Below are 26,010 nucleotides of genomic sequence, written 5' to 3'. Positions count from 1 at the left end.
GCAGGGACTATCCCAACATTTAACAAACAGATAGACAGGTACATGAATAGGACAGGTTTGGAGGGATATGGACCATAGGTGGGCAGGTGGGACTATGTTGGCCGGTGTGGGCAAGTTGGGCCGAAGGGCCTGTTTCAATGAGATATCACTCTATGACTGAACAACATGATTTTGTTTTCTCACCACCAGATTAATCAATAATGAGCATTATAAAAATTAGGATGCATTTCCCATTCTCCATAATAATCATGATAGCTTCTCAAACTTGTTTATCACAAGAAATAGAGTTTGACAGGATGGCACTATGAATTAGGACATCATCCCTTTAAATCTAAGAGCTCAAATCCTCCTCAGTGAGGAAAAAGCGTGTTATTTTTATGAATAATCCACCTATGGGCCTGTCCCACGGGTGACTCTTTAGGCGACTGCCAGCGACCAGTTTTAATGGAATTCACCTACGACATCTAGCAACAACCTACGACAGCACCTATGTCAACCTACAACGGCAAACTGTCCCCACTGTCACCAAAAAAATTTCAACGTTGAAAATTTTGCGACAGTCGCCCAAAAATCGCCTAAGTGGGACCCTAATTTGTATGTGATGCAATGCTGCCAATGAGCAACAAAAGCCAACTGAATTTCCATTCCATATAAACTCATGCAATAAAATAAATTCAAGAGGTGTGGAGCATTAGGGGAAAAAGTCTTTCACCTGGCATAATCATTAGCATTTTTGTCTTAGCTGCTACTCTTGACCTCATTCTTATGGCTTTTTCCCTGCGTGGTGCAGCCTCTGCCAAGATACCATTCGGCCAAAATGAATCTCTGTTGGCAAAATAAATTATTTATTTTAGAGATGTTATCAAACAATAAACAAAATAAACATATATAATTACTTATTGCTGAATACCTGAATCGTTTTACAGTTTCTGCAACTTGCTCTGGTGATGTCATCCAATCAACATGGTCCACTATTTTTCTGGAAATGGAGAGTATCCAAATTGAAAATAAAACGTAGAATTATTCCAAGAGAGACATTTCAGTGAGTTCATCAACTCCCAGCACCCCAATAACATTTCAGTTATGCATGAAATCTGACCACAGAACTGTTCAAATCCGTCCACAGAACCTCAGTGAGCAATAAGCCATTTTCAAGAGAAACTACTCATGTAGGAATTCATTAATACCTGAAATAACTGCCAGATGCTCCAGGGCAAAAATGCTTCTGGCTATTGTGTCTTTCCAAGGAATATGGTAATTATCTAATTTGACAATAGCAAAATACTTTGATATTAGTATCTAAAGCCAGCCCATTTAGTAATAACTGAAAACATGTTTTCCTTTCAGATTCACCTTTAATAGATGAGCACAGAATCAGACCATTTGGGCCAACTTGTCCATGCTGACCAAAATGCCTATCCAAGCCCTTCCCATATTGATCTAAACCTTTCCAAAACATGTCCCTGTCTAAATGTTTTTTAAACATTGTATTTGCACCCTCCTGTATAGCTTCTTCAGGCAGCTCTTTACATATACCTACCACCGACTATAAACTTGTTTTTTAGATTCTCTTAATCCCAGTCCCCGGTAACAGCTTTGCGATCTTGAGGGGAAAGAGCCCGAGCCTATCTAATCCCTCTTTACAACATGTCCATCAGTCCCAGTAACAGCATTGAGATCACGAGGGAAATAAAAAACCCTGCTTATCCAACGTCCCTTTGCAGCTCAAGTCCACCTATTCCAGTAATAGCCTTGAGGGTCTTTTCTGCACCTTTTCCAGCTTAATAAGATAATAAATATGCTTGTCATAATCAGGCTTTAAAATCATGTTCAAAGTGTAACATGGATTGATATCAAAGCTGTCTTTAATTATTCAATTATATCGAAATTCCAGAAAGAACTGACCACGTATTTTAATAATTTAATATTGGGATTGCACTGTGAATTAGGCAAATGGTTTGCAAAGTCCCTTGAATTGATATGGCAACTGGTTACTTCACCCCCCAGGCTTATCATTGTCAAATGTCTTTATTAAAATGTAAATATTGCAAATGTGACTCAGAATTAAAAATATGCCATCAAATTTAAAAAAAAATCAAGTTCTTTAAAAATTAAGCGAGCTTCAATTAATTAAAAATATATAAAGTATATGAAGCATACTAGTCTCAACAAAGCTGTTCCATTTCCCAGAAATGAAGGGAGTTTGCAGAATATAGTCAAACCCAGCATACTTTCAGTGCACAGATTCCTTAGCACACTCTCGCACAAGCAGTTCGAATGCCAGCAGCGGGAAAGTTTGGTACCTCTGAGATTACATGAGGGGATTCACAATGGCAATCTGGCCCTCCCTCCATGGAGCCATCGCTTTCCGCAGTATCATAACATATTGTAACACTCTTTAATGCATTTGCAAATTTGAGAATACAGAATATTCAGCATATTGATGTATATTAAAAGTTGACAATTTGGTGTCAACAAACCTGTTGATTGTGTCTCCATAGGTTGCTCGTATAAGTTGCTGTAGCAGGTTTTTTATGTTTCTTCTTAACCAGTGATTTCTTTCTTTCAAGTCAAATACTTCATCCATTAGCAGCAGCATAACTCTAAGTGGAATATTGTCATCTACCTGTAAAGGGTTTCAAGAAAGGTAAGCATAGAATTATGATTTACATATAAAACATCCCTACAAACAGTGCCCTCCATAATATTTGGGACAGACCCATTATTTATTTATTTGCCTCTATACGCCACAATTTGAGATTTGTAATAGAAAAAAAAAACCACATGTAGTTAGTGTGCACATTGTCTGATAAAGGCCATTTTTTATCCATTTTGGTTTCACAATGTAGAAATTACAGCAGTGTTTATACATAGTCCCTCATTTCTGGGCACCATAATGTTTGGGACACATGGATTCACAGGTGTTTGTAATTGCTCAGGTGTGTTTAATTGCCTCTTTAATGCAGGTATAAGAGAGCTCTCAGCACCTCGTCTTTCCATCACCTTTGGAAACTTTTATTGCTGTTTATAAACATGAGGACCAAAGTTGTGCCAATGAAAGTCAAAGAAGCCATTATGAGACTGAGAAACAAGAATAAAACAGTCAAATCAACTGTTTGGAACATCATTAAGAGGAAAGAGAGCACTGGTGAGCTTACTAATCGCAAAGGCACTGGCAGGCCAAGGAAGACCTCCACAGCTGATGACAGAAGATAGAGCTCTAGGGGCTAGTGGAATCAAGGGATATGGGGATAAGGCAGGCATGGGTTATTGATTGGGGACGATCAGCCATGATCACAATGAATGGCGGTGCTGGCTCGAAGGGCCAAATGGCCTCCTCCTGCACCTATTTTCTATGTTTCTAATTATCTCTATAATAAAGAAAAAAAACCAAAAACCTGTCCGACAGATCAGAGACACTCTTCAGGAGTCGGTGTGGATTTGTCAATGACCACTGTCCACAGGAGACTTCATGAACAGAAATACAGAGGCTACACTGCAAGATGCAAACCACTTGTTAGCCGCAAAAATAGGATGGCTGGGTTACAGATTGCCAAAAAGTACTTAAAAGAGCAACCACAGGTCTGGAAAAAGGTTTTGTGGACAGATGAGACAAAGATTAACTTATATCAGAGTGATGGCAAGAACAAAGTATGGAGGAGAGAAGGATCCAAAGCACACCCCCTCATCTGTGAAACACAGTGGTGGGGGTGTTATGGCCTGGGCATGTATGGCTGCTGAAGGTACTGGCTTACTTATCTTCATTGATGATACAACTGCTGATGGTAGTAGCATAATTAATTCTGAAGTGTATAGAAACATCCTTTCTGTTCAAGTTCAAACAAATGCAACAAAACTCATTGGTCGGCAGTTCATTCTACAGCAAGACAATGATCCCAAAATCAACAAAGGAGTTTTTCAAAGCTAAAAAATGCTCAATTCTTGAGTGGCCAATCACCCGATCTGAACCCAAATGAGCATGCCTTTTATATGCTAAAGAGAAAACTGAAGTGGACCAGCCCCCAACACAAGCATAAGCTAAAGATGGCTGCAATACAGGCCTAGCAGAGCATCACCAGAGAAGACGCCCAACAACTGGTGGTGTCCATAAATCGCAGACTTCAAGCAGTCATTGCATGCAAAGGATATGCAACAAAATACTAAACATGACTACTTTCATTTACATGACATTGCTGTGTCCCAAACATTACAATTTGTGAGGGAGAAGGGTAAATCGGAGGTGTCAGTATTACAGTTGAACAAAGGGGACTGTGGAGCCATGAGGGAGGAGCTGGCCAAAGTTGACTGGAAAGATACCCTTGCAGTGATGACAGTGGAACAATAATGGCAGGTATTTCTGGGAATAATACAGAAGATGCAGGATCAGTTCATTCCAAAGAGGAAGAAATGTTTCCAAGGGGAGTAAGGGGGACCGTGGCTGACAAGGGAAATCAGGGATAGCATTAAAATAAAAGAGAAGTACAACATAGCAAAGATGAGCAGGAAGCCAGAAGATTGGGTAGCGTTTAAAGTGCAACAGAAGATAACTAAAACGGCAATATGGGGAGAAAAGATAAGGTATGAAGGTAAGCTAACCACGAATATAAAGGAGGATAGTAAAAGCTTATTTAGGTATGTGAAGAGGAAAGAAATAGTTAAGACCAAAGTTTGACCTTTGAAGACTGAAAAGGGTGAATTTATTACGGGGAACAAGGAAATGTCAGATGTTGAACAGGTACTTTGAATCTGTCTTCACTAAGGAGGACACAAACAATCTTCCTGATGTGATGCTATTTCATCTTTTATAGTGGCCAGAGGATCTGGGATGACGGAGGAACTGAAGGAAATCCACATTAGGCAGGAAATGGTGGTGGGTAGACTGATGGGGCTGAAGGCTGAAACATCCCCAGGGCCTGATTGTCTGCATCCCAGGGTACTTAAGGAAGTGGCTCTAGAAATTGTGGATGCATTGGTGATTATTTTCCAATGTTCTATAGATTCAGGATCAGATCCTGTGGATTGGAAGGTAGCTAATGTTATCTCACCTTTTTAAGAAAGGCGGGAGAGAGAAAACAGGGAATTATAGACCAGTTAGCCTGACATCTGTGGTGGGAAGATGCTGGAGTCAATTATAAAAGATGAAATAGCATCACATTTGGATAGCAGTAACAGGATCGGTCTGAGTCAGCGTGGATTTACGAAGGGGAAATCATGCTTGACAAATCTTTTGGAATTTTTTGAGGATGTAACTAGGAATATGGACAAGGGAAAGCCCGTGGATGTGGTGTACCTGGATTTTCAGAAAGCATTCGATAAGGTCCCACATAGGAGATTATGGGACAAAATTAGGGCACATGGCATTGGGGGTAGAGTGCTGACATGGATAGAAAATTGGTTGGCAGACAGGAAGCAAAGAGTAGTGATTAATCGGTCCCTTTCAGAATGGCAGGCAGTGACTAGTGGGGTACCGCAAATATTAATATATTAATGATTTAGATGAAGGGATTACAAGTAACACTAGGGTTAGGGTTTGCAGATGACACAAAGCTGGGTGGCAGTGTGAACTGTGAGGAGGATGCTGAGAATGCAGGGTGACTTGGACAGATTTGGTGAGTGGGCAGGTGCATGGCAGATGCAGTTTAATGTGGGTAAATGTGAGGTTATCCACTTTGGTAGCAAAAACAGGAAGGTAGATTATTATCTAAATGGTGTCAAGTTAAGAAAAGAGGAAGTACAACGGGATCTGGCCAAAGTAATTCCTATGAAAATTTTAAAAAAACAATAGCAACTATGTCTTAAAATATGTTAATCAAACATTAAGATTTCCTATAATGTTAAACAAAAATAACGCACATTATCATCCAGTTGGGCAGAAACACGAATATGTTCACTAACTTCTTCTGGCTTCAATGGAGGAACCTGCAGCAAAATTAGATAGGTTAATCATATTTGTGATACTCAAATTAGAGCAATATATATTTAAAATAAGGCCTTTGGAAGAAGGTCAATATATCACAAGTCAATAGTTTCCACTATTATGCCACATTTTAAGAAAGAAACAGCATTGATCTCTACCAAGCTTCAACATATGCACTCCCATTCTGTCCAAGTACATACCTGATTCAAATCATTTCACCAGTGATAGCTGTGCCTTGGTCTCGAACTCTTTAATTTATACCCTATACCTCAGCCCCTCTTTCCTTGAATACCACACTCCCTGATTATATTCTGCCCAAATAGCTGTTTATGTAGTTTGATGTCAAATGGTATTGCATTTTACTTTAAAATGTTTTACAGGTTGAACATCGATTTTCCGGCAGCTGATGGTCCGTCCGCTCACCCCTATAATCTGGACAAAATTACGGGAGTTCAGTTGCAATTCCCTGAGTATGAGGAGTGTGGGGTGGTGTGGAATGAAGGGGGCAGGGAATGGAGAAGGGAGTGGCGACCCAAAAGGACTACAATACGACCCATAACAACAGCTGTGCGACCCGAACATGTGGTGGGTGAAGGGCTCTCTAGTGCACCTAGCCAGTTCACAGCACCTAGAAGGCGGGTGCTGTGAACGGCCATTGAGATGGTGGCAGGTCATTTTATTCACATTCAGTTTATATTTATATTTGTCTTATTTAAGTTTCTGGCACTGGAGGGGTGTCATTAGCTGGTCAGGGGTCTATCATTATCGTCATTGCATTATCACGTGACCTCTGTTGGTCCATAAAAACAGATAATCCATAAAGGCTCTGGAACCGAGGGTGCCAGAAAATCAGCGTTCAGCCCAGACCATATTAAAGCCGTGTTATTAATGCAAACTTTTATCATAATACCTTTAAAAATGTCGTCTTAATTTCATGTCCTAGCTTATCAGACATTTTGCCCACATTGTCAGATACTTTTGTCATTCCTTCCGCTAGACTGTCTGGAATTGATTTCACAACATTTGAAACATTTCTCATTGAGTTACGAAGAGGATTTACAAGTGTGTCCATCTGCAAAACACAAACAAAATGCACTGAATTTATTACAGTAAAAATTGGCACAATTCATACAAACAAATCAAATTATGTATTTTGCAAGCTGTGAAGCATTTATCAGAGAAATATTTAAACTTGTAATCAAGTCTCCATTACTGAGGTGATCAATTCTGGCAAATCATTCCATCCCCAAGTTTACAACACACTTTCAATATAGTCAGTAAAAATTATCCATGAAAGGACAACCTATCTTTTATGCATGATCTGGTCTAACTATAACAATGTTATAACAATGTTACAGCAGATGCTAGAAATCTGAAAGCAAAATCAAGAATGCTCGAAACACTCAGCAATTCAAGCAGCTGCCGTGGAAAGAGAGACAGATGTTTCAAGTTGCTCACTTGTCATAACCTGGATTTGCAATATGAAAATCAAGTTGCCATAAAAGACAGTGAACTGGAACGTACAGGGGGCATATTTTTAAAATTGATTTACATTAGAGTACAGGTAGTATTATTTGGATGGCCAATTATTGCTAATTCTTATTCATCTTCCAAGTGGTGGTATTGATATTTTTCCTAGTGTATATTTAGTATGAGCAGCTAAGGAAGCCACGTGGTGCCATTGGATATAGGATTGGATCTACTTACTGTAAATAATCAGATATATATTTGCAAATCAGGATATTGTGAATTATAATCAACAACTCACTGGCAATGGCATTCCCACATGACTGCTTATTTTATGCCCCAAGATGGCTAAGGAACAGGATTTGAGTGGAGTTTCTGAGAAAATCAATTTACTGCAGTATATTCTATAGTGTGTAGTTGCAATGGTGGAAGAGAAAGCAGTAAATGGAATGCTAATTGAATACGTTGCTTTGTTCAGGGTAATGTTCAACTACTTGGATGTTGTTAGGTTTCGGGGTGGAAGATTGCAACCTTTGCGTGGTCCGCCCTATTTCGACGAATGCAATCAACCTGGCGTGCACAATCAAATAAGATCAAATAGAACAAGTTGTCCTACAACTTTAGGCTGTGCACTCCATACGCAAGAAGAAGAAGAGTTAGGTTACGATGCACATCCACCTACAAGTGATTTAGGCAATCGATAAGCAATGCACAACATTTTGCCAATGGTGTCCATGCAATTGTTCATGGTGGGATGTTGTCTGGGTCTTGTCATACACAGCCATTGATGGCTAAATCACCCATGGTGTTGCAAACAGATATGAATATCACCTAATTATTTCCTAATGAACTTACTTCTGACTCCATGATAGAAGGGTCATTATGATGAGCTTTGATGACCACTGTAGGAATTAACTTGTCAGAATTTATTCTTCTTTGAGGACTGTATATATTTATGTTATTTTCCATATAGTTGAGAGAATCTCAGTGTTGTGGCCATTGTGGAACAGCTTGGTTAGTGGGAAAATTAGTTTTGAAAGACTCGTCATTATTACTTCAACGTACATTTATTGAGGTAGTATTCTTGAAGAATGGAATCTACTATCACTTGACTATGGTCTAATCCAAATAGGTTGAAGAGTCGTTTCTGTGATGGTGCAGTACTATTCTAAAGTATTGTATTTAGCAGGGACATACAAATGACGTACCACATGTGGTTGACAGCATCTCCTTAACATGTATGTATTTCTACGATTATTATCATTGACAGATGGAAGAAATGGTGAGAACTAGGTGAAATAAATTAATTCTTTATGCTGGTTTTCTTAAACTCCATCAGCTTCAACTTTGAGGACTGAACCACATAGTCAGTGATGTGCTACCATAACAATCTTGTAGATTGATGGCCTTTATTGTTATACTCTCTGGCCTTATTGAACAGTTTTTTTTCCAAGTTGTATTCTGCCTCTCGGATTGTAGCTGCAGAAAGGATGGGCCTGATGCAATCCCTGATCATCTGATCAAGCAAGGATCACACCTACCTGTGCTCTCTGCTGTTTACTTTTGTAAAACATTTTAGGCTGTGTAATAAAGAACCAAACATGCATGGGATTGACAGGTGTACACTTGATATTCTCTTACTCCATGCAGTTGGAATGTCTGATTCCCAGAGTAATGTTATGCAGCACAGAAACAGGCCCCTCATTCCAACTGTTATCAGGCAACTGGATGATCCTACCACAACCAGAGAGCAGTGCTGAACTACTATCTACCTCATTGGTGACCCTTGGACAATCCTTGATCGGACCTTGCTGGCTTCACTGAGCGTTATTCCCTTATAATGTATCTATACACTGTAAATGGCTCGATTGTAATCATGTTTTGTATTTAAGCTCATTGGTTAGCACTCAACAAAAGCTTTTCACTGTACCTCGGTACACATGACAATAAACTAAATTAATCATGTGCCTTCCTCAGCTGTTTGTATTTGCCGATATTTAGCCCATTTCCTGTTAAACCTCAGAGACACACAAGACTGCAGGTGTTAAAATCTTGAGCGGAAAACAAACTGCTGGAGGAAGTCAGTGGGTCAGGCAGCATCTATGAAAGTAAATAGATAGACATGTTTCAGGTTGAGACTCTTCTCCAGTCTGGAGAAGACGTCTGTCTGAAGAAAGGTCCGGTCAAAACATTCTCTGTTGATTTCCCTCCACAGGTGCTGTCCAGCCCAGAACTCTCCATAACAATTATAGTGGGGTGGGGGGGGGGGGGAGGAAGATGGAGAATAACCTCTATATCTCATGCAGTTTTTGACTAGGCCCATGAATTGCAACTACTGACAAAGAGGAAGTAACCACTTGTAGATCCAGTTGATGTAATTTCTCATGGCATGGATGATTTTACCCTGTAAAAGGATGCATGAAAATTCCCAAAACCTGGCATGACTCAGTCTCAGCATTTTCTGAATTAATTTCCAGGAATATGATTGAGATTTGGTTATTATCATGTATACCGAGGTGCAATTACATTTTTTTTTTGCATAATGCTCAGAATAAAAAAAATAAACAAAGTACAACAATAAATTCAACAACGAATGCAACATAACAGAATGGTACAACGATTGCAGTGTGATCCGAAGTCATTCAAATAAAAATCTAAAGAGCTAATAGAATAACTGAATGAGGTAGAGTTAAAAGTATAACGACATGGCAGTATTCCTGGGTGACTGGTTCGGGATAGAAACTCTTAAATCTGGGCTTTCAAGCCCCTCTATCTGCTCTCACAAGGTAAAAGAGGAGAATGGCCACAGTGGCAGTCATTCTAGATGACACTTCCACCCTTCCTGATGCGATGCACTGTGAAGATGAATTGGATGGAAGGAAGTGATGAGCCTGTGATGGACTGGGCAGTGTTCACTACTCTCTGCAGCTTCAGATGGTGATGAGGAGAACAAATGCAATACCAGGCTGAGATGCTTCCCGTTGAAATACTTTATATGTCACATCTGTGGAGGTGCAAGAGAATCCTCATGGGCATGCTGAATCTTTTTGGAAACCCAGAAAAGTAAATAATTCAATTCAATTCAATTCAACTTTTCAACTTTATTGTCATTGCACACATACGAGTATAGGTATAACAAAATGCAGTTTAGCGTCTGGTCATAGTGCAAGATAGTAGAAGTAAAAATAAAAAATACAAAATAAAAATACAAATAAAAATACTGGTTAACAATGTGTGGGTTGTGGATTAATTAAACTGGTACATAGGCAAATAACTGTATACAAATGGGAGAGTCTAAAGATAGCTAGCGACGGGACTCAGAGTTCAGCAGTGTAATGGTGTTATTGAAAAAGTTGTTCCTCAGCCTGCTTGTGCGAGACCTGAGGCTCCTGTACCGTTTCCCTGATGGGAGGAGCGCAAACAGTCCATGGTTAGGGTGAGAGGGGCCCTTGATGATTTTCCCGGCCCGTCTCAGACACCGTTTTTGGTGGAGGGCATCCATGGCAGGGAGCGGGGCACCGATGATGTGCTGAGCAGTTTTCACCACCCGTTGCAGTGCCTTCCTGTCAGCTGCGGTGCAGCTGCTGTACCATACCGTGAAGCAGGTGGTCAGGATGCTTTCGATGGTACAGCGGTAGAAGTTGGTCAGGATCTGGGGGGACAGGTGCACTTTCTTGAGCCTCCTCAGAACGTAAAGGCGCTGCTGTGCCTTTTTGATCAATTTGGTGGTATTGAGGGACCAGGACAGATCCTCTGAGATGTGTACCCCGAGGAATTTGCAGTTGGAGACGTGCTCCACCTCAGCCCCGTTTTTGTGGATGGGGGTATGTCTGCCACCTCTGGTCTTCCTGAAGTCAACAATGATTTCCTTCGTCTTCTTGGAGTTGAGGACGAGGTTATTGTTGGCACACCAGGCTGCCAGGTTCTGGACCTCCTCCCTATAGGCTGATTCGTTGTTGTTGCTGATCAGCCCTACCACCGTGGTGTTATCGGCAAATTTTATGATGGCGTTGGAGCCATAATTAGGGACGCAGTCATGGGTGAAGAGGGAGTAGAGGAGAGGGCTGAGCACAGAGCCCTGTGGCACACCGGTTGTTCAGTGTTATAGTGGAGGAGGTGAGGTTGTTGACCCTAACAGACTGTGGTCTGTTGGTGAGGAAATCCAGTGTCCAGTTGCAGAGTGAGGTGGTGATGCCAAGTCCGCTGAGTTTGGTGATCAAACTGGCGGGGATAACAGTGCTAAAGGCGGAGCTGAAGTCAATGAACAGCATCCTGATGTAGGAGTTGTTGTTGTCCAGGTGGGTCAGGGCAGAGTGTAGGGCCGCCGATATGGCATCCTCTGTAGACCTGTTGGTCCGGTAGGCAAACTGATGGGGGTCCAGTGTGAGGGGGAGGCTGGCTTTGAGGTGAGCTAAGATCAGCCGCTCAAAGCACTTCGCAATGACGGGGGTGAGTGCCACTGGGCGAAAGTCATTGAGACTCCCTGAAGTTGACTGTTTGGGCACGGGCACTGGCACTGGTTGAGGTCTTGAGGCAAGTAGGGACGACACCCTGGGCCAGTGACAGATTGAAAATGTCAGTGAAGACCAGGGATAGTTGTCCAGCACATGCCCTGAGCACGTGAAATAAACTGATGTGTTTTCTTGATCATCGCATCAGTGCGAAAATACCAGGTTAGGTCACTGGTGATATAGATGCCAAGAAAGCTGAAGCTGTTGACCAGGGCACTGAAACCCATTTGACAAACATTATGAACAAGAATTTAAAGATATGTAAAAGCTTTGTCTTAAAACAAAATAAATGCACCAATTTTTTGTTATGCAGTATTACACAATCTGACCAATAGATGGCAGGCTTACCTTACGAGCAAAATCACCTTTTCCTTTGCTATAGGCTTTATTCTCCAAAAAGTCATTCACATACGGAATCAAAGCGGGGCAAGCTTTTATCACGTCAGGGTTGATTAACAACTAAGTAAAAGCAGAAAATAAACTGCACTTAAATCAGTCAATATCAGATTTATTTTGGATTACTTTACCACAGATTTTGCTTGAAAATGGACACTCAAAACATTAATTATTTGGTGTTGAGATTTTCGAGTCCCAGTAAAGCTTTCATAGTTTTGCTTTAGTTAATTAATGGTTTGCAAAAATGCTTCTGTACCCTTTTACAATCAAGTTCTGGTTAATTTGTTTCAGTTTTTCAAATAGTTACACAATTTGTGCAAATGATTATATAACCATATAACAATTACAGCACGGAAACAGGCCATCTCGACCTTTCTTGCCCGTGCCAAACACGTATTCTCCCCTAGTCCCATACACCTGCATTCAGACCATAACCCTCCATACCTTTCCCGTCCATATAACTATCCAATTTATTTTTAAATAATAAAAACAAACCTGCCTCCACCACCTTCACTGGAAGCTCATTCCACACAGCCATCACTCTCTGAGTAAAGAAGTTCCCCCTCATGTTACCCCTAAACTTCTGTCCCTTAATTCTCAAGTCATGTCTCCTTGTTTGAATCTTCCCTACTCTCAGTGGGAAAAGCTTATCCACGTCAACTCTATCTATCCCTCTCATCATTTTAAAGACCTCTATCAAGTCCCCCCTTAACCTTCTGCGCTCCAAAGAATAAAGCCCTAACTTATTCAACCTTTCTCTGTAAATTAGTTGCTGAAACCCAGGCAACATTCTAGTAAATATCCTCTGTACTCTCTCTATTTTGTTGACATCCTTCCTATAACTAGGCGACCAAAATTGTACACCATACTCCATAATTGGCCTCACCAATGCCTTGTACAATTTTAACATTACATCCCAACTTCTATACTCAATGTTCTGATTTATAAAGGCCAGCACACCAAAAGCTTTCTTTACCACCCTATCTACATGAGATTCCACTTTCAGGGAACTGTGCACAGTTATTCCCAGATCCCTCTGTTCACCTGCATTCTTCAATTCCCTACCATTTACCATGTACGTCCTATTTTGATTTGTCCTGCCAAGATGTAGCACCTCACACTTATCAGCATTAAACTCCATCTGCCATCTTTCAGCCCACTCTTCCAACTGGCATAAATCTCTCTGTAGACTTTGAAAATCTACTTCATTATCCACAACCCCACCTATCTTAGTATCATCTACATACTTACTAATCCAATTTACCACACCATCATCCAGATCATTGATGTACATGACAAACAGTGGACCCAACACAGATCCCTGTGGCACCCCACTAGTCACTGGCCTCCAACCTGACAAACAACCATCCACCATTACTCTCTGACATCTCCCATTCAGCCACTGTTGTATCCATCTTGCTACTCCTCCATTAATCCCCAACCATTGAACCTTCTTAACCAACCTTCCACGAGGAACCTTGTCAAAGGCCTTACTGAAGTCCATATATACAACATCCACTGCTTTACCCTCATCAATTTCCCGAGTAACCTCTTCAAAAAATTCAAGAAGATTAGTCAAACATGACCTTCCAGGCACAAATCCATGTTGACTGTTCCTAATCAGACCCTGTTTATCCAGATGCTTATATATATTATCTCTAAGTATCCTTTCCATTAATTTGCCCACCACTGACGTCAAACTAACAGGTCTATAATTGCTAGGTTTACTCTTAGACCCCCTTTTAATCAATGGAACACCATGCGCAGTACGTCAATCCTCCAGCACTATTCCCGTTTCTAATGACAATATATATTTAGATTTATGTTTTGTTAATATCTCACAGTTAAAATATTTAAAAATACAATGGATCTAAAAACAGCATTGTTGAATTATGCCATTTTTCAATAATTGAAAAGGTTTACCTGCAAATATATATTAAGGTCTTTTTTTCTCTTCCCCAAGAACTCTCTATCCATATTATTAAAAGTTTTTTTCCCTGGAAGTTTAAGGAAACTTGAAAGATGTTCAAACTGAATAAAGAAAAACATTTACTTTCAATGTTATTCATTAATTATAAATATGAATGCAACTACATTTTGCATTTAACATTTACTCTAAGAACACACATTATACAGTACATTCAAACCACAGCTGCTTAAATGGTATATTAATCCAGTTATTCTCGTTTCCAGGTGTTAAATTGTAAGAATGCAGACAGATTAGTACAGGGCAGAGGGTACAGCTTTTGTCAACTGCTCCTTTTCAGTGGCAGCTGTTCAGATTTCAGTCCTGCCAAATCTCATGCATTTTATGTGATACTTTAACATTTGCTCTGTTTCCCAAGCACAAGTCTGAGTTCTCATGCTTGATGACCACAGGTCTGATAGTGAAAATTCTCTAATTCCTTGGACTCAGGATTGGTCACATACATTACACTCTTGAAGTCCTTCATGCATATCACACAGGTGCAGATGTTATGCATGAGTAATTTCAGAATGTAACAAATTCAAATTGAACGCGAGGAGTGCACAGCAAACCCTCATTTTTGTTCGCCCCTTTATAATGGATTTCGGTTATAGTGGACGGATCCCAGACTCACACCGTATTTCCGGTAGCTTAGAGCGCAGGCTTCAAAGGGCCCTCACCCGACTTGCAAGATGCACTCATGCGTCCTTCTTCACTCACTGCACAGTTCACTTGAAGCGGTTGTTGCTGCGGCTCACATTGCAGCCTCTGGGGACAGTGCTTTGTTCAGACCACTGGTCACCGTGGGGCTCCATCCCATCTCACCAGCTGCCACTTCTTCCTTCGCTTTGTCTGCTCTACCGCCGCCTGCTCCTCACATTGCTCTGTCCACTCGACCTCTTTCACTCCCCCCCCCCCCCCCCACACCTCCACAGTCACTGCCTCCTCCTCTGGAGTGGCCGACATGCTCCACCTTGGAAGTGGTGGCAGATGAGATGGGAGCAAAAAAAGCGTTGTCCCCAGGGCCTACAATGTGAGGCGCAATAACAGCCTCATGAACCGGTGAAGAAAGGATTGCTGGTGCAGACCAGCGGCATTGGCAGCTTGTTTTAAGGTGGAACAACACAGTGCTGGAGTAACTCAGCAGACTGAATCAGTCTGAACAGTCGCAACCTCACCTATCCATATTCTCCAGTGATGCTGCCTGACCCACTGAGTTGCTCCAACACTTTGTGTCCTTTTGTTTATTAACCGTCATCTGTAGTTCTTTGTTTCAACTATATACAATCTTACTTGGTGATATGAGCACAAATTGATGTCAAGTTACTATATTGTGATTTGCTTAAAGAACAGTCATAGAGCAATAAAAACATGCTAATGTAATCTGTGACAACAGTGATGCCAATTTAAACTTATTTGCATGTGAATGTCTAAATGTCTCTTAAATGTTGCTATTGTATCTCTGCATCCACCACCTCTCCTGGCAATGGATTCCAGGTACCCATCAAATTCTATGTATAAAATCTTGCCTCACAAATTTGTCTCTCTCTCACCATTTCTATGCCATCTAATTTTACATATTTCTATCAGGTTGCCCCTTTGCTTCCGATGCTCCAGATAAAACAATCCAATTTGGTCTAATGGCTAACATACTTTAATCTAGGTAACACTTTGGTGAATCTCTTTTGTGCTCTCTCCAAAGCCTCCACATCCATTCTGTAATGGGGTTGAGTGTCTTAGAAGTCTGAAGAAGGGTTTCGACCCGAAACATTGCCTATTTCCTTCGCTTTATAGATGCTGTCTCACCCGCTGAGTTTCTCCAGCATTTATATCTATCTTCGAGTGCCTTAGATGTCAGTTTGTAAATTAACGTACTTTTGTTTAAAAAAAGTGGCCTAATCATAGTTCGATAAAGCTGCATCATGACTTCCTGACTCTTATACCAAGTTCAAATTTATTTGTCACATGCACCATAATGTAATTTACCAATAATTTACAATTAAAAAATGGACACAAAACACAACATAATTCACCAGACATCCACTACACCATTCTTCACTGTGGTGGAAGACAATACAATCAGACTGTCCTCCTCCTCCCTTGTCCAACTGTGGTCGGGGCCCTGACCCTCCGTGGTCGCCACTACGGATGACCTGATGTTCAAGCCCTCTGGTCGGGTTGGTTGGAACGCCGACGTCGGGACAGGTCGAGCACACCCCGTGGCCCGGAGCTCCCAAATCGGCCACCTCCTTACCGGAGATCGTGGCTTCCAGATATTGTACGCTGCAGGCCGGCAGTCGGAGCTCTTCTCCGGCAACCCCCGGCGAAGGATCACCCGCTCCACGATGAAAGGTCCACTCCACTCCACGCCTGCCGCCAGAAGCTCCACAAACCGAAGCTCCAAGATGTTGTAGGTGTCAGGCTAGAGGTCGGAGCACTTCTCCGGCAACTCCTGGCAAGGGGGGTTCCACGATGTTACAGTCCCCGCTGTGCCACTGGTCCCCGATCTCCCCACCACCACCCCCCACACAAGACATACAGAGAAACATTAAAACATACTTTTGGACATACCAATTAAGGTACAGTGGAATTTGATTTACCATGCAGCCACACAATCAAAAAGAGCCCAATACACAATAGAATACAACATGAACATCCACCACAGTGGAATCAACATTCTTCACTATGGTGGAAGGTAATAACGTTCAGTCAGTCCTCCTCCTTTGTTCATCCGTGGTCGGGGCCATGAACCCTCAGCAGTCGCCGCTACATGTACAGGCCCTCTCGTCGGGATGTACTAGTGATGTACAGGCCCTCTCGTCGGGATGCTCGAAACTCCGACATCGGGACGGACGGACACTCCGCGGCTTGGAGGTCTCGAATCGGCCACTTCCTACCGGGGACTGCGGCTTCACGATGTTATAGGCCGCAGGCTGGCGGTCGGCGCTTTTCTCCGGCGATGGATCCCAGACTCCGCGATGGAAAGTCCACACCGTGCCTGCAGCTAGAAGCTCCGCTGATGGATGTTATAGACAGAGGTTCAGGATGTTATAGACAGAGCAATCTGAGCACTTCTTCTGGCGATCCCCGGCAAGGGCTCACCCGGCTCCGCGATGGAAAGTTCGCACTGTGCCCGATGCTGAAGTTCTGGACCTGACTCGGGGAGATGCCTTTCCAATCCAAGCTGTTAGCCCGTGAGGGAGGGTGAAAATGCCACGACGAGAAAAGTCGCGTTCCACCGAGGTAAGTGACTGAAAAACAGTTTCCCCTTATTGTATAGTACAGTAAAAAGCAAGACCCTTAGGACCATTGATGTACAGAGGGATGTACAAATGCAATTTTTTCCCCTTACATTTGACATTCCAAAGTGCAAGACCGCACACTTGTTTGGATCTGCATGCTTAATTTATACAAATGCTCAAAATATGTTTGCCTGATTGAAATATTAATTGTCAAGATAAAAATGTACCCTAATTAAAAAATGCTAGTGGTATTCACCATGAAGAGGTCAGAGTCCCATGCATGCAATAGCATGATAATTGGAAAGCATATCATATTTTTAAACTTAATTGTAGATCTTTGGAAGTCAATATTAATCCTTTTAATTATTAATTTAAAAGAATTAACAATTTGCGAGTTTTTTCATGATCTATTAAATGTTTCGCTGCTAAGCTATCTAGTGCAGAAATTCAATCAGACACCACTGACTAAATTCAATCTCCATCCACACAAAACAAGTTTTAATCAAAATGCACTTTTGTAACTGGTCCTAGCACAACAAAAACAAATTAAATGTATCATGCTTGTATTTTAGTTATGTGTATTCATCTCTCCTACCTTAAGTAAATATGAATGAATCTCGAATAGAGTATTTGATGTTCTCAAATTAACTCCTATACTTTATACAACAATATTTACTAACAATTGGACATATGCCTGAAAATGGTAAACTATACAAATAAAATACTGGAAACAATAGCAGGTCGCTTTTCTGACAACAAAGATAAACTAATGGCTTGAGTGTATGCCTTCTGTTGGATTAGATAAGCAAAATTAACATATCAGCAAATTTTGTGGTGGGTGGGGGGGGGGGGGGGGGGGGGGGGGGTCTTAAGTGGCGAAAGAAAAGGAATTAAATTACAAGTGCTAATGGATAAGGTACAACCTCATTATTAAGCCTAAAACTTCCATCCAATAGCAAAGGAGTTCTCTCCAGTGTCTTGGCCAAATAGTTAGAAGGCAATATTTACCCCATAAGCAACATTGAATAAAAAAATAACCGTCAAAATTACATTACTGTTTGTGGAAGCTATTTTGGGGAAATAAGTGCTATCCTATAAGGGAATGCGGAGAAGATTGAAACTCTTATAAGAATGTGGAGATTTTTTTTACTGTGATAGATAAAAATAAACAGGCAACTAAATAGATATTTAAACTATTAATGGGGCTGTTGTGAAGAAACATTTTCCATTCATCTGAAGATAAGCTCAGCATTTGGAACCTACTGCAACAATAACAGGAGCCCATAGGTATTCCTCAGTATTTGAAGCTGAAACACACCATGGAATTTTAAAAACAATTGCTTTAGCGGTCAAACATTTGATCCATTTAAATGAAGCCTACTCAATTTATAACCAATTTGACATCAACATTTAAGGATGTAGACATAGTGGAAGCTGTTCAGAGAAGATTTACTGATCTACACCAAGAATGTGTAAGGCTGTCCTATGAGGCAAGAGCAGATTATGCTTCTATCCACTGGAGTTTAGGAAAATGAGAGGTACTTGAAAAAAATGAAGATCTGAGCTTGACAGGTTGGAAGGATGTTTTCTCTGTTAATTGAATCCTGAACCGAGGTCCACTGCTTGAAGTATGAAGCTGCACACTTCAGAAATAACATGATACCTTTTCTCTCAAAGGGTCACTATTTGCAAAACTTCTTCGAATGGCAATAGAAGTAGAACCTTGAATATTTTCAAGGCAAAGCTGGATAAATCAGTAGATGAGTAGATGAGAATGTAGAAATTGTAATGAGATTAGCCACAATGTTATTGAAAGGGGAATCTGGGTAAATGGCTTACTCCTGTTCTTAAATTGCATGTTTGCATAGAGTAAGTGGTCTCAAACTGGCAGGAATTAGGGAGCAGCACTGTTGATAAATAGAATGAAGGAAAAACTGGGAATATTGCAAACATTGCATTGAGTAAAGGCATAAAAAAGCAATACATATTTTTTCCCCCTGGAGTGGCTGAAAAATGGGAAGCAAGGTACACGAGTCTTAAGGATAGTATGACTCAGTTCTTTATACATTCTTTATGAAGAAATCCAATCTTGGTGATTAAACTGTGGAACAGTGCAGCTGAAACTTTAACAGGATGCGGGCTTTGTTCACCAATCTAATCACGAGGAGTTCGGAAGGGATAATGCCAAATATGATAGTTGAATTGAAGTGCTGGTCATCCAGGACTTAATTTCTAACAGACAAATTCCATGACAAAAGTAGAAAAACAGAAAAATTGTCAAGACATCAAAAATAAAAGAATACAAATACAGCTGATTTGCTACCAGATTAAAATATAATTTCAGAAGTTTTATGGAAGTTTTTGCATCCAAACGGCAATACATATTTAGATTAAAATTAAACAATCATAGCAGGTGTTGAATAAAACAATATCGATCTTATCTTAAACAAGCAAAATGTTATTTCTATCAAAATACATCTCAAAGTCTAAGTTGATAAGATACTAATTTGATGATTTTAGCAAAAAATGAATAATTTTTCATTAATTGTATAATTCATGTGGCTCAGTTCAAAGTAATTAATGCCACATGAAAAATTGTGGTCTGAAAATGACCACATTACAAGCAAATAAATGTTGGGTGTGGATAGTGCAGAGAGCAATACAAATAGAGGAGAAAAAGTGGTAGAATGCTCAGAAACAAATGAATAATATCACAAAATTATAGCGTTTAAAATCCATAAATTTTTCAGTAATAATCCAATACTGTTTATCAAGGGGAAGAAAATTAGTTTCTTTTAAACTTTCATATGGCATAATTGGTGATCTCATTGCAGCAATGCAGATGGGATTGTGGAATCAACCATTTCCTAAAAATAAATTGAAACGAAAAAAGCACAAACAATAATTTGGAAGGACCTTTACCTGCTCAGTTATCCGCATGTGAAAGTCATGGAAATCACTGTAGCGGCGATAGGTCTTCCAAAAATCGTCACTTCCATCTGGGTTTCTCCTCTGAACAGTGATTGTGTACAGAGCATAGGTCTTGCCATGGTCATTACATACTCCTGCCATAGGATATGGTTCAGAATCAGCATGGACTAGTTACAATGAAAAAGAAACAAAGAAGAGAAAAATGGGAAACACAAAGGTTCATGAAAATGGGACAGGAACATAAAAAGATGAAAGCATGAGAGACAGTTTGAAGACTGTAGAATGACACGTGAATGTAGATAGAGAGGTTGTATTGCCCAAATAATATTTAAACATCAAATATTTTGAATTGTTATTCAACTTTTCTTTCATAGAGTCATGGTGTCATACAAAATGGAAACAGGCCCCATGGCACAACTTGCCCATTCTGACCAATTGGTCCGTGTCCCTCCAAATCTTTCCTATGGAGAGCTGTCAGAAAATGTACTGGAAGCAGGTACAATAACAACATTGTACCTGCCTCAACTACCCGCTCGAACAGCACATTCTATATACCCACCACCCTTTGAGTGGAAAATGTTGCCCCTCAGGGTCATATGCATCAGAGTTTTCGCTATCAGTTGTAAAAGTCCAAAATAACTGTTACCATTAATCTAGCTTTTTATAGGTCCAAGCCCATTGTATTAAGCCTTTTGATATATCTCGTCTTCCCCCCTCTCTTTGGTATACAACAACCAGTCTTGGCTGCTAATCTTGCTCTCTTCAAGCACTATATTTGCTCAACAGTTTTCATCCGTCTTCTTTCTGTGCTGGGAACTTTCCTTTTGCCCATCTAATTTAAACCCTCCCTGGTAGCACAAGCACATCTTGCTCTCAGGATATTGGTTCCCACCACTTCTGCTCCAGAAAAGACCCCAATGATCCAAACACCTGATCCTTGCCCCCTGTACCTAGTTGCTCACCCACATATTCACCTGGCCTATCCTTCCCTTCATGCCCTCACTATCACACAACGCTCAAAGAAAGGTTACCCACAAAGAGCTGAGATATTCTGTTATCAAATTTAAATTAACTGAAAACTATAAAAGTACCTTTACTGTACGAAAATCTAAACAACATGGAAGACATGCAGATGTAAAAATAGATATTGAAAACTGAACTGAAATGCAAACCAACAAAGGAAGAATGATAATCAGAAACAGAGGGTATTGTCAAATTCAATTACTGCCACATTGAGCTAAACTGATAAATTTGAAGAGCACATTCCAAATAGGCCAATCAAATTCCTAAACAAATCAAGCTTGTTTTTTTTAGGCTCAATATTAACAATCCATGCGTATTACAGGAAAGATCATCAATTATAATTGCATATTTCCTGTTGCTAAATAGGGAACCTGGACTTAAAACGAACTGAGACACTTTTCCACGATCTTTCGCATCTGATCACTGATTAGTTTCCAGAAATAAGCAATTCGCAAACTGTAATCGACGAAGAGAACAATTTGTATAAATGCATATTATTACTCTTCCATTTTGCATCTAAATAAGTGCTAAGTTATCGTAGTAACTGCAATTTTCAATTGATGCAACTGTTCTATGAGCTCACAAAACAAAATGAAGGTAACTGATACCTCAGTGCATTTTGTCATATTTCTGAAGTAATTCAAGCAGCTAAGCATTTGTACAAATCAGCTTTGCCAGCTGGCTATGTGCTTCCTTTTACTTACCAGTATCACTAATAGTTACTTGCAGTTGCAATGACTCTTCAGAACTGTTGTTTGAAAGATCATCCAGTGACTATGGAACAAAACATACTAATTTTTCAACATGGAAGATTATAATTCAAACTACTTATCATAGTTCATCCTCATATTTGTATACCTATATGCATTATATCATACAAATGAAAAAAACTTTCACAATGACACTAAGAATATCAACATCACGGAATTATTATATTTTTTATTTAAAAGGGCTGGGCCAGAACAAATTAATGGATTCATATTAAAATACCTGCATAAACAATTTGAATTAAAGCATCCAGCAGCTTTTGCCCCAAAGCATGAAAAGGCAAATGTCATTGAATAGTTTTGTGTTTGACATTAGGTTATTTTGCTCCATGTACATGCGGTCAAGAAATTGTCAGAAAATGTCCAAGGTTAGGGAAAAGTTTTTAACACTTACCGAATTTAAACTACCATTTGGGGACCCATTGAAAGACTCTGGAGAGAAAAAAAAAATCTCAATGTAGAAACAAAAACTTGGTGGACAATAATGAAATACAGAAGAGGGTCATGTACTTAAAATAAAAATCACATAGTATGATCAAACATTAAGGAAAATAACCAATTCATGGCAAATTCCCCAAAATCAACCCAACAATACCCAAAGAATATCTAGTAAAACAAGGATTTGCACCTGGAGACAGCCAAGAATTGAGCAGTTGTGCATCAGAAAGTAGATGATTTGTGATTTTAAAATTACTTTCAAATTATACAATTTAACTTTAAGGCTGGTATTTAAAACACAATGCAAGTCAGTATACTGAGAGAAATGTCCTAACATGTTAGGTCAGTATACTGAGAGGAATGTCCTTACATGTTTTTTTTTAAATCAAGTATGTGAATAAGGGATGAATGCAGTCAAGAAATTGTTGTCCACAATTAATTTTTGTGCTTTTGACATAACAGGTATTAAAAACATTTGAAATACCTATTTCAAAATTACACGAGTATCAACAAATGACTGAGCTCGATGTCGAAATTCTGTATCGGTATAATAGTCTGTTCTTGCAGACATACATTGAGCAAAAATAAAATCTAACTACTGGCATTGGTACTAATATGATCAGTATTCAAGATTTGTAATAATGCATGTGCAATAACACAACATAGAAATACAGGGATACTTAATTAAATGGCGTTCAGCATTGAGAAAAAGCATGCTGTCACAGTGCCCTCCATAATGTTTGGGACAAAGACCCATAATTTATTTATTTGCCTCTGTACTCCACAATTTGAGATCTGTAATAGAAAAAAAATTACATGTGGTTAAAGTGTTAGATTGTCAGATTTTAATAACGGCAATATTTATACATTTTGATTTCACCATGTAGAAATTACAGCTGTGTTTATACATAGTCCCCCCAGTTCAGGGCACCATAATGTTTGGGACACAGCAATGTCATATAAATGAAAGTAGTCATGTTTAGTATTTTGTTGCATATCCTTTGCATGCAATGACTGCTTAAATATTCGATTCAAGGACATCATCAGTTGCTGGGTGTCTTCCCTGGTGATGCTCTGTCAGGCCTGTATTGCAGCAATCTTTAGCTTATGCTTGTTTTGGGGTCTAGTCCCCTTCAGTTTTCTCTTCAGCTTATAAAAGGCATGCTCATTTAGATTCAAATCAGGTGATTGACTTGGCCACTCAAGAATTGACCATTTTTTAGCTTTGAAAAACTCCTTTGTTGCTTTAGCAGTATGTTTGGGATCATTGTCTTGTAGTAGAATGAAACGCCAGCCAATGAGTTTTGAGATTACACAGAAAAGCTGGAGAAACTCAGCGGGTGCAGCAGCATCTATGGAGCGAAGGAAATAGGCAACGTTTCGGGCCGAAACCCTTCTTCAGACGTTTCGGCCCGAAACGTTGCCTATTTCCTTCGCTCCATAGATGCTGCTGCACCCGCTGAGTTTCTCCAGCTTTTCTGTGTAACCTTCGATTCTCCAGCATCTGCAGTTCCCTCTTAAACAATGAGTTTTGAGATATTTGTTTGAACTTGAGCAGATAGGATGTGTCTATACACTTCAGAATTCATTATGCTGCTACCATCAGCAGTTGTATCATCAATGAAGATGTGAGCCAGTACTTTCAGCAGCCATACATGCCAGGCTATAACACCCCCTACACCGTGTTTCACATACGAGGTGGTATGCTTTGGATCTTGGGCAGTTCCTTCTCTCCTCAATACTTTGCTCTTCCAATCACTCTAATATAACTTAATCCTCATCTCATCTGTCCACGAGACTTTTTCCAGAACTGTGGTTGCTCTTTTAAGTTCTTCTTGGCGAACTGTAACCTGGCCATCCTATTTTTTCGGCTAACCAGTGGTTTGCATCTTGCAGTGTAGCCTCTGTATTTCTGTTCATGAAGTCATCTGCGGACAGTGGTGATTGACAAATCCACACCCGACTCCTGAAGAGTGTTTCTGATCTGTCGGACAGGTGTTTTTTTTTTCCCTTTATTGTGGATAGAATTCTTCTGTCATCAGCTGCGGAGGTCTTCCTTGGCCTGCCAGTCCCTTTGCAATTAGTAAACTCACCAGTGCTCTCTTTCTTCTTAATGATGTTCCAAACATTGGTAAGCCTAAGGTTTGACTGATGTCTCTAACAGTTTTATTCTTGTTTCTCAGTCTCATAATGGCGTCTTTGACTTTCATTGGCACAACTTTGGTCCTCATATTGATAAACAGCAATAAAAGTTTCCAAAGTTGATGGAAAGACTGGAGGAAAGACTAGGTGCTGAGCGCTCTCTTATACTTGCATTAGGGAAGCAATTAAACACACCTGAGCAATTACAAATGTCTGTGAAGCCATTGTTCCCAAACATTGTGATATCCTGAAATGGGGGGACTATGTATAAACACTGCTGCCATTTCTACATGGTGAAACCATAATGTATAAAAATGACCTTTATTAAAATCTGACAATGTGTACTTTAACCACATGTGATTGTTTTCCTATTACAAATCTCAAATTGTGGAGTACATGAGGCAAATAAATAAATGATGGGTCTTTGTCCCAAACATTATGTAGGGCACTGGATTAGATGCGGGAAAGTCATAAATTTGGCAGAAAAGATCAGGTTCTCTGCAAATTTTCCCCATTAATTTCAGAAAATATCGTAGCTTTGCAAATGATTTGGTTGCTACCTCTTTTTTTTCACATTTAAAATGACCACAACAAAGTAATTACATTCTGAGAGGGCTACAAGTTACCAACATTTTGGCCATAAGCTACCATAAATGTAACAATTAAAAAAATGTTACTGTAATTCAGGAATAAACAACAGATCACGGAGCACCATGACCCAGAAAAGTGATATCTATAAGCGCATGCACTAAAACATCATGACGTGGCGGAATGCAATAAATTTGATCACTTGAATATTTGAAAATTATTTAATAAAATTAACTCAAGCATTGAAGAATGGAAAATTCAATGCAATATTTTATTTTGCCACTAGATGTAGATAGAACACTTTGCAAAACACATGGAAATGATAGAAAACTCAAGAAAAACCTTAGCCCAAATCCAATTTAACGGACTCAAAATTTCCTTTGATTCAATGTAAAATTCCTTGGATCTCATCTGAAATCTATTGAACTTGAAACTTGAGCTGAATGTTATGGCCAGTACAAATACTGATCCCTGTGGGTTAGTTATTAAAATGAATCCAGAAAAATTACCCTTCAGTAGTGATTAGAGTTTGATGGTATTTTATCAACCTAAAGTACATCTATTCTTACAATACTATTCTGTGAATAGTATAAATTGACATCATGCAGGCCTTATCTAAATA

The 26,010-nt window shown here is 39.8% G+C and overlaps 1 protein-coding gene across 4 annotated transcripts in view; it reads right to left on the bottom strand.

The window, feature by feature from the left end:
* The window catches only part of snx13 (sorting nexin 13), a 158,790-nt gene that overhangs the window by 2,486 nt on the left and 130,294 nt on the right, over positions 1–26,010 (bottom strand). For 3 of the 4 annotated variants that reach the window (XM_055661635.1, XM_055661662.1, XM_055661642.1), the window contains 10 exons: positions 22,615–22,652; positions 22,158–22,227; positions 20,422–20,597; positions 14,215–14,322; positions 12,244–12,354; positions 6,828–6,989; positions 5,854–5,919; positions 2,481–2,626; positions 911–979; positions 713–825 (listed from right to left, as the gene is read on the bottom strand). In XM_055661635.1, coding sequence (XP_055517610.1) covers positions 713–825; positions 911–979; positions 2,481–2,626; positions 5,854–5,919; positions 6,828–6,989; positions 12,244–12,354; positions 14,215–14,322; positions 20,422–20,597; positions 22,158–22,227; positions 22,615–22,652 — 1,059 coding nt within the window. The remainder of the gene's footprint in view (positions 1–712; positions 826–910; positions 980–2,480; positions 2,627–5,853; positions 5,920–6,827; positions 6,990–12,243; positions 12,355–14,214; positions 14,323–20,421; positions 20,598–22,157; positions 22,228–22,614; positions 22,653–26,010) is intronic. The other variant, XM_055661654.1, reaches the window with a different exon arrangement.

Source organism: Leucoraja erinacea, chromosome 2, assembly GCF_028641065.1.
Source record: "Leucoraja erinacea ecotype New England chromosome 2, Leri_hhj_1, whole genome shotgun sequence".
In the NCBI taxonomy this organism is placed as follows: domain Eukaryota; kingdom Metazoa; phylum Chordata; class Chondrichthyes; order Rajiformes; family Rajidae; genus Leucoraja; species Leucoraja erinaceus.
The sequence above is the reverse complement of the archived record's forward strand: the minus strand, read 5'-3'. Positions and strand labels throughout refer to the sequence as shown.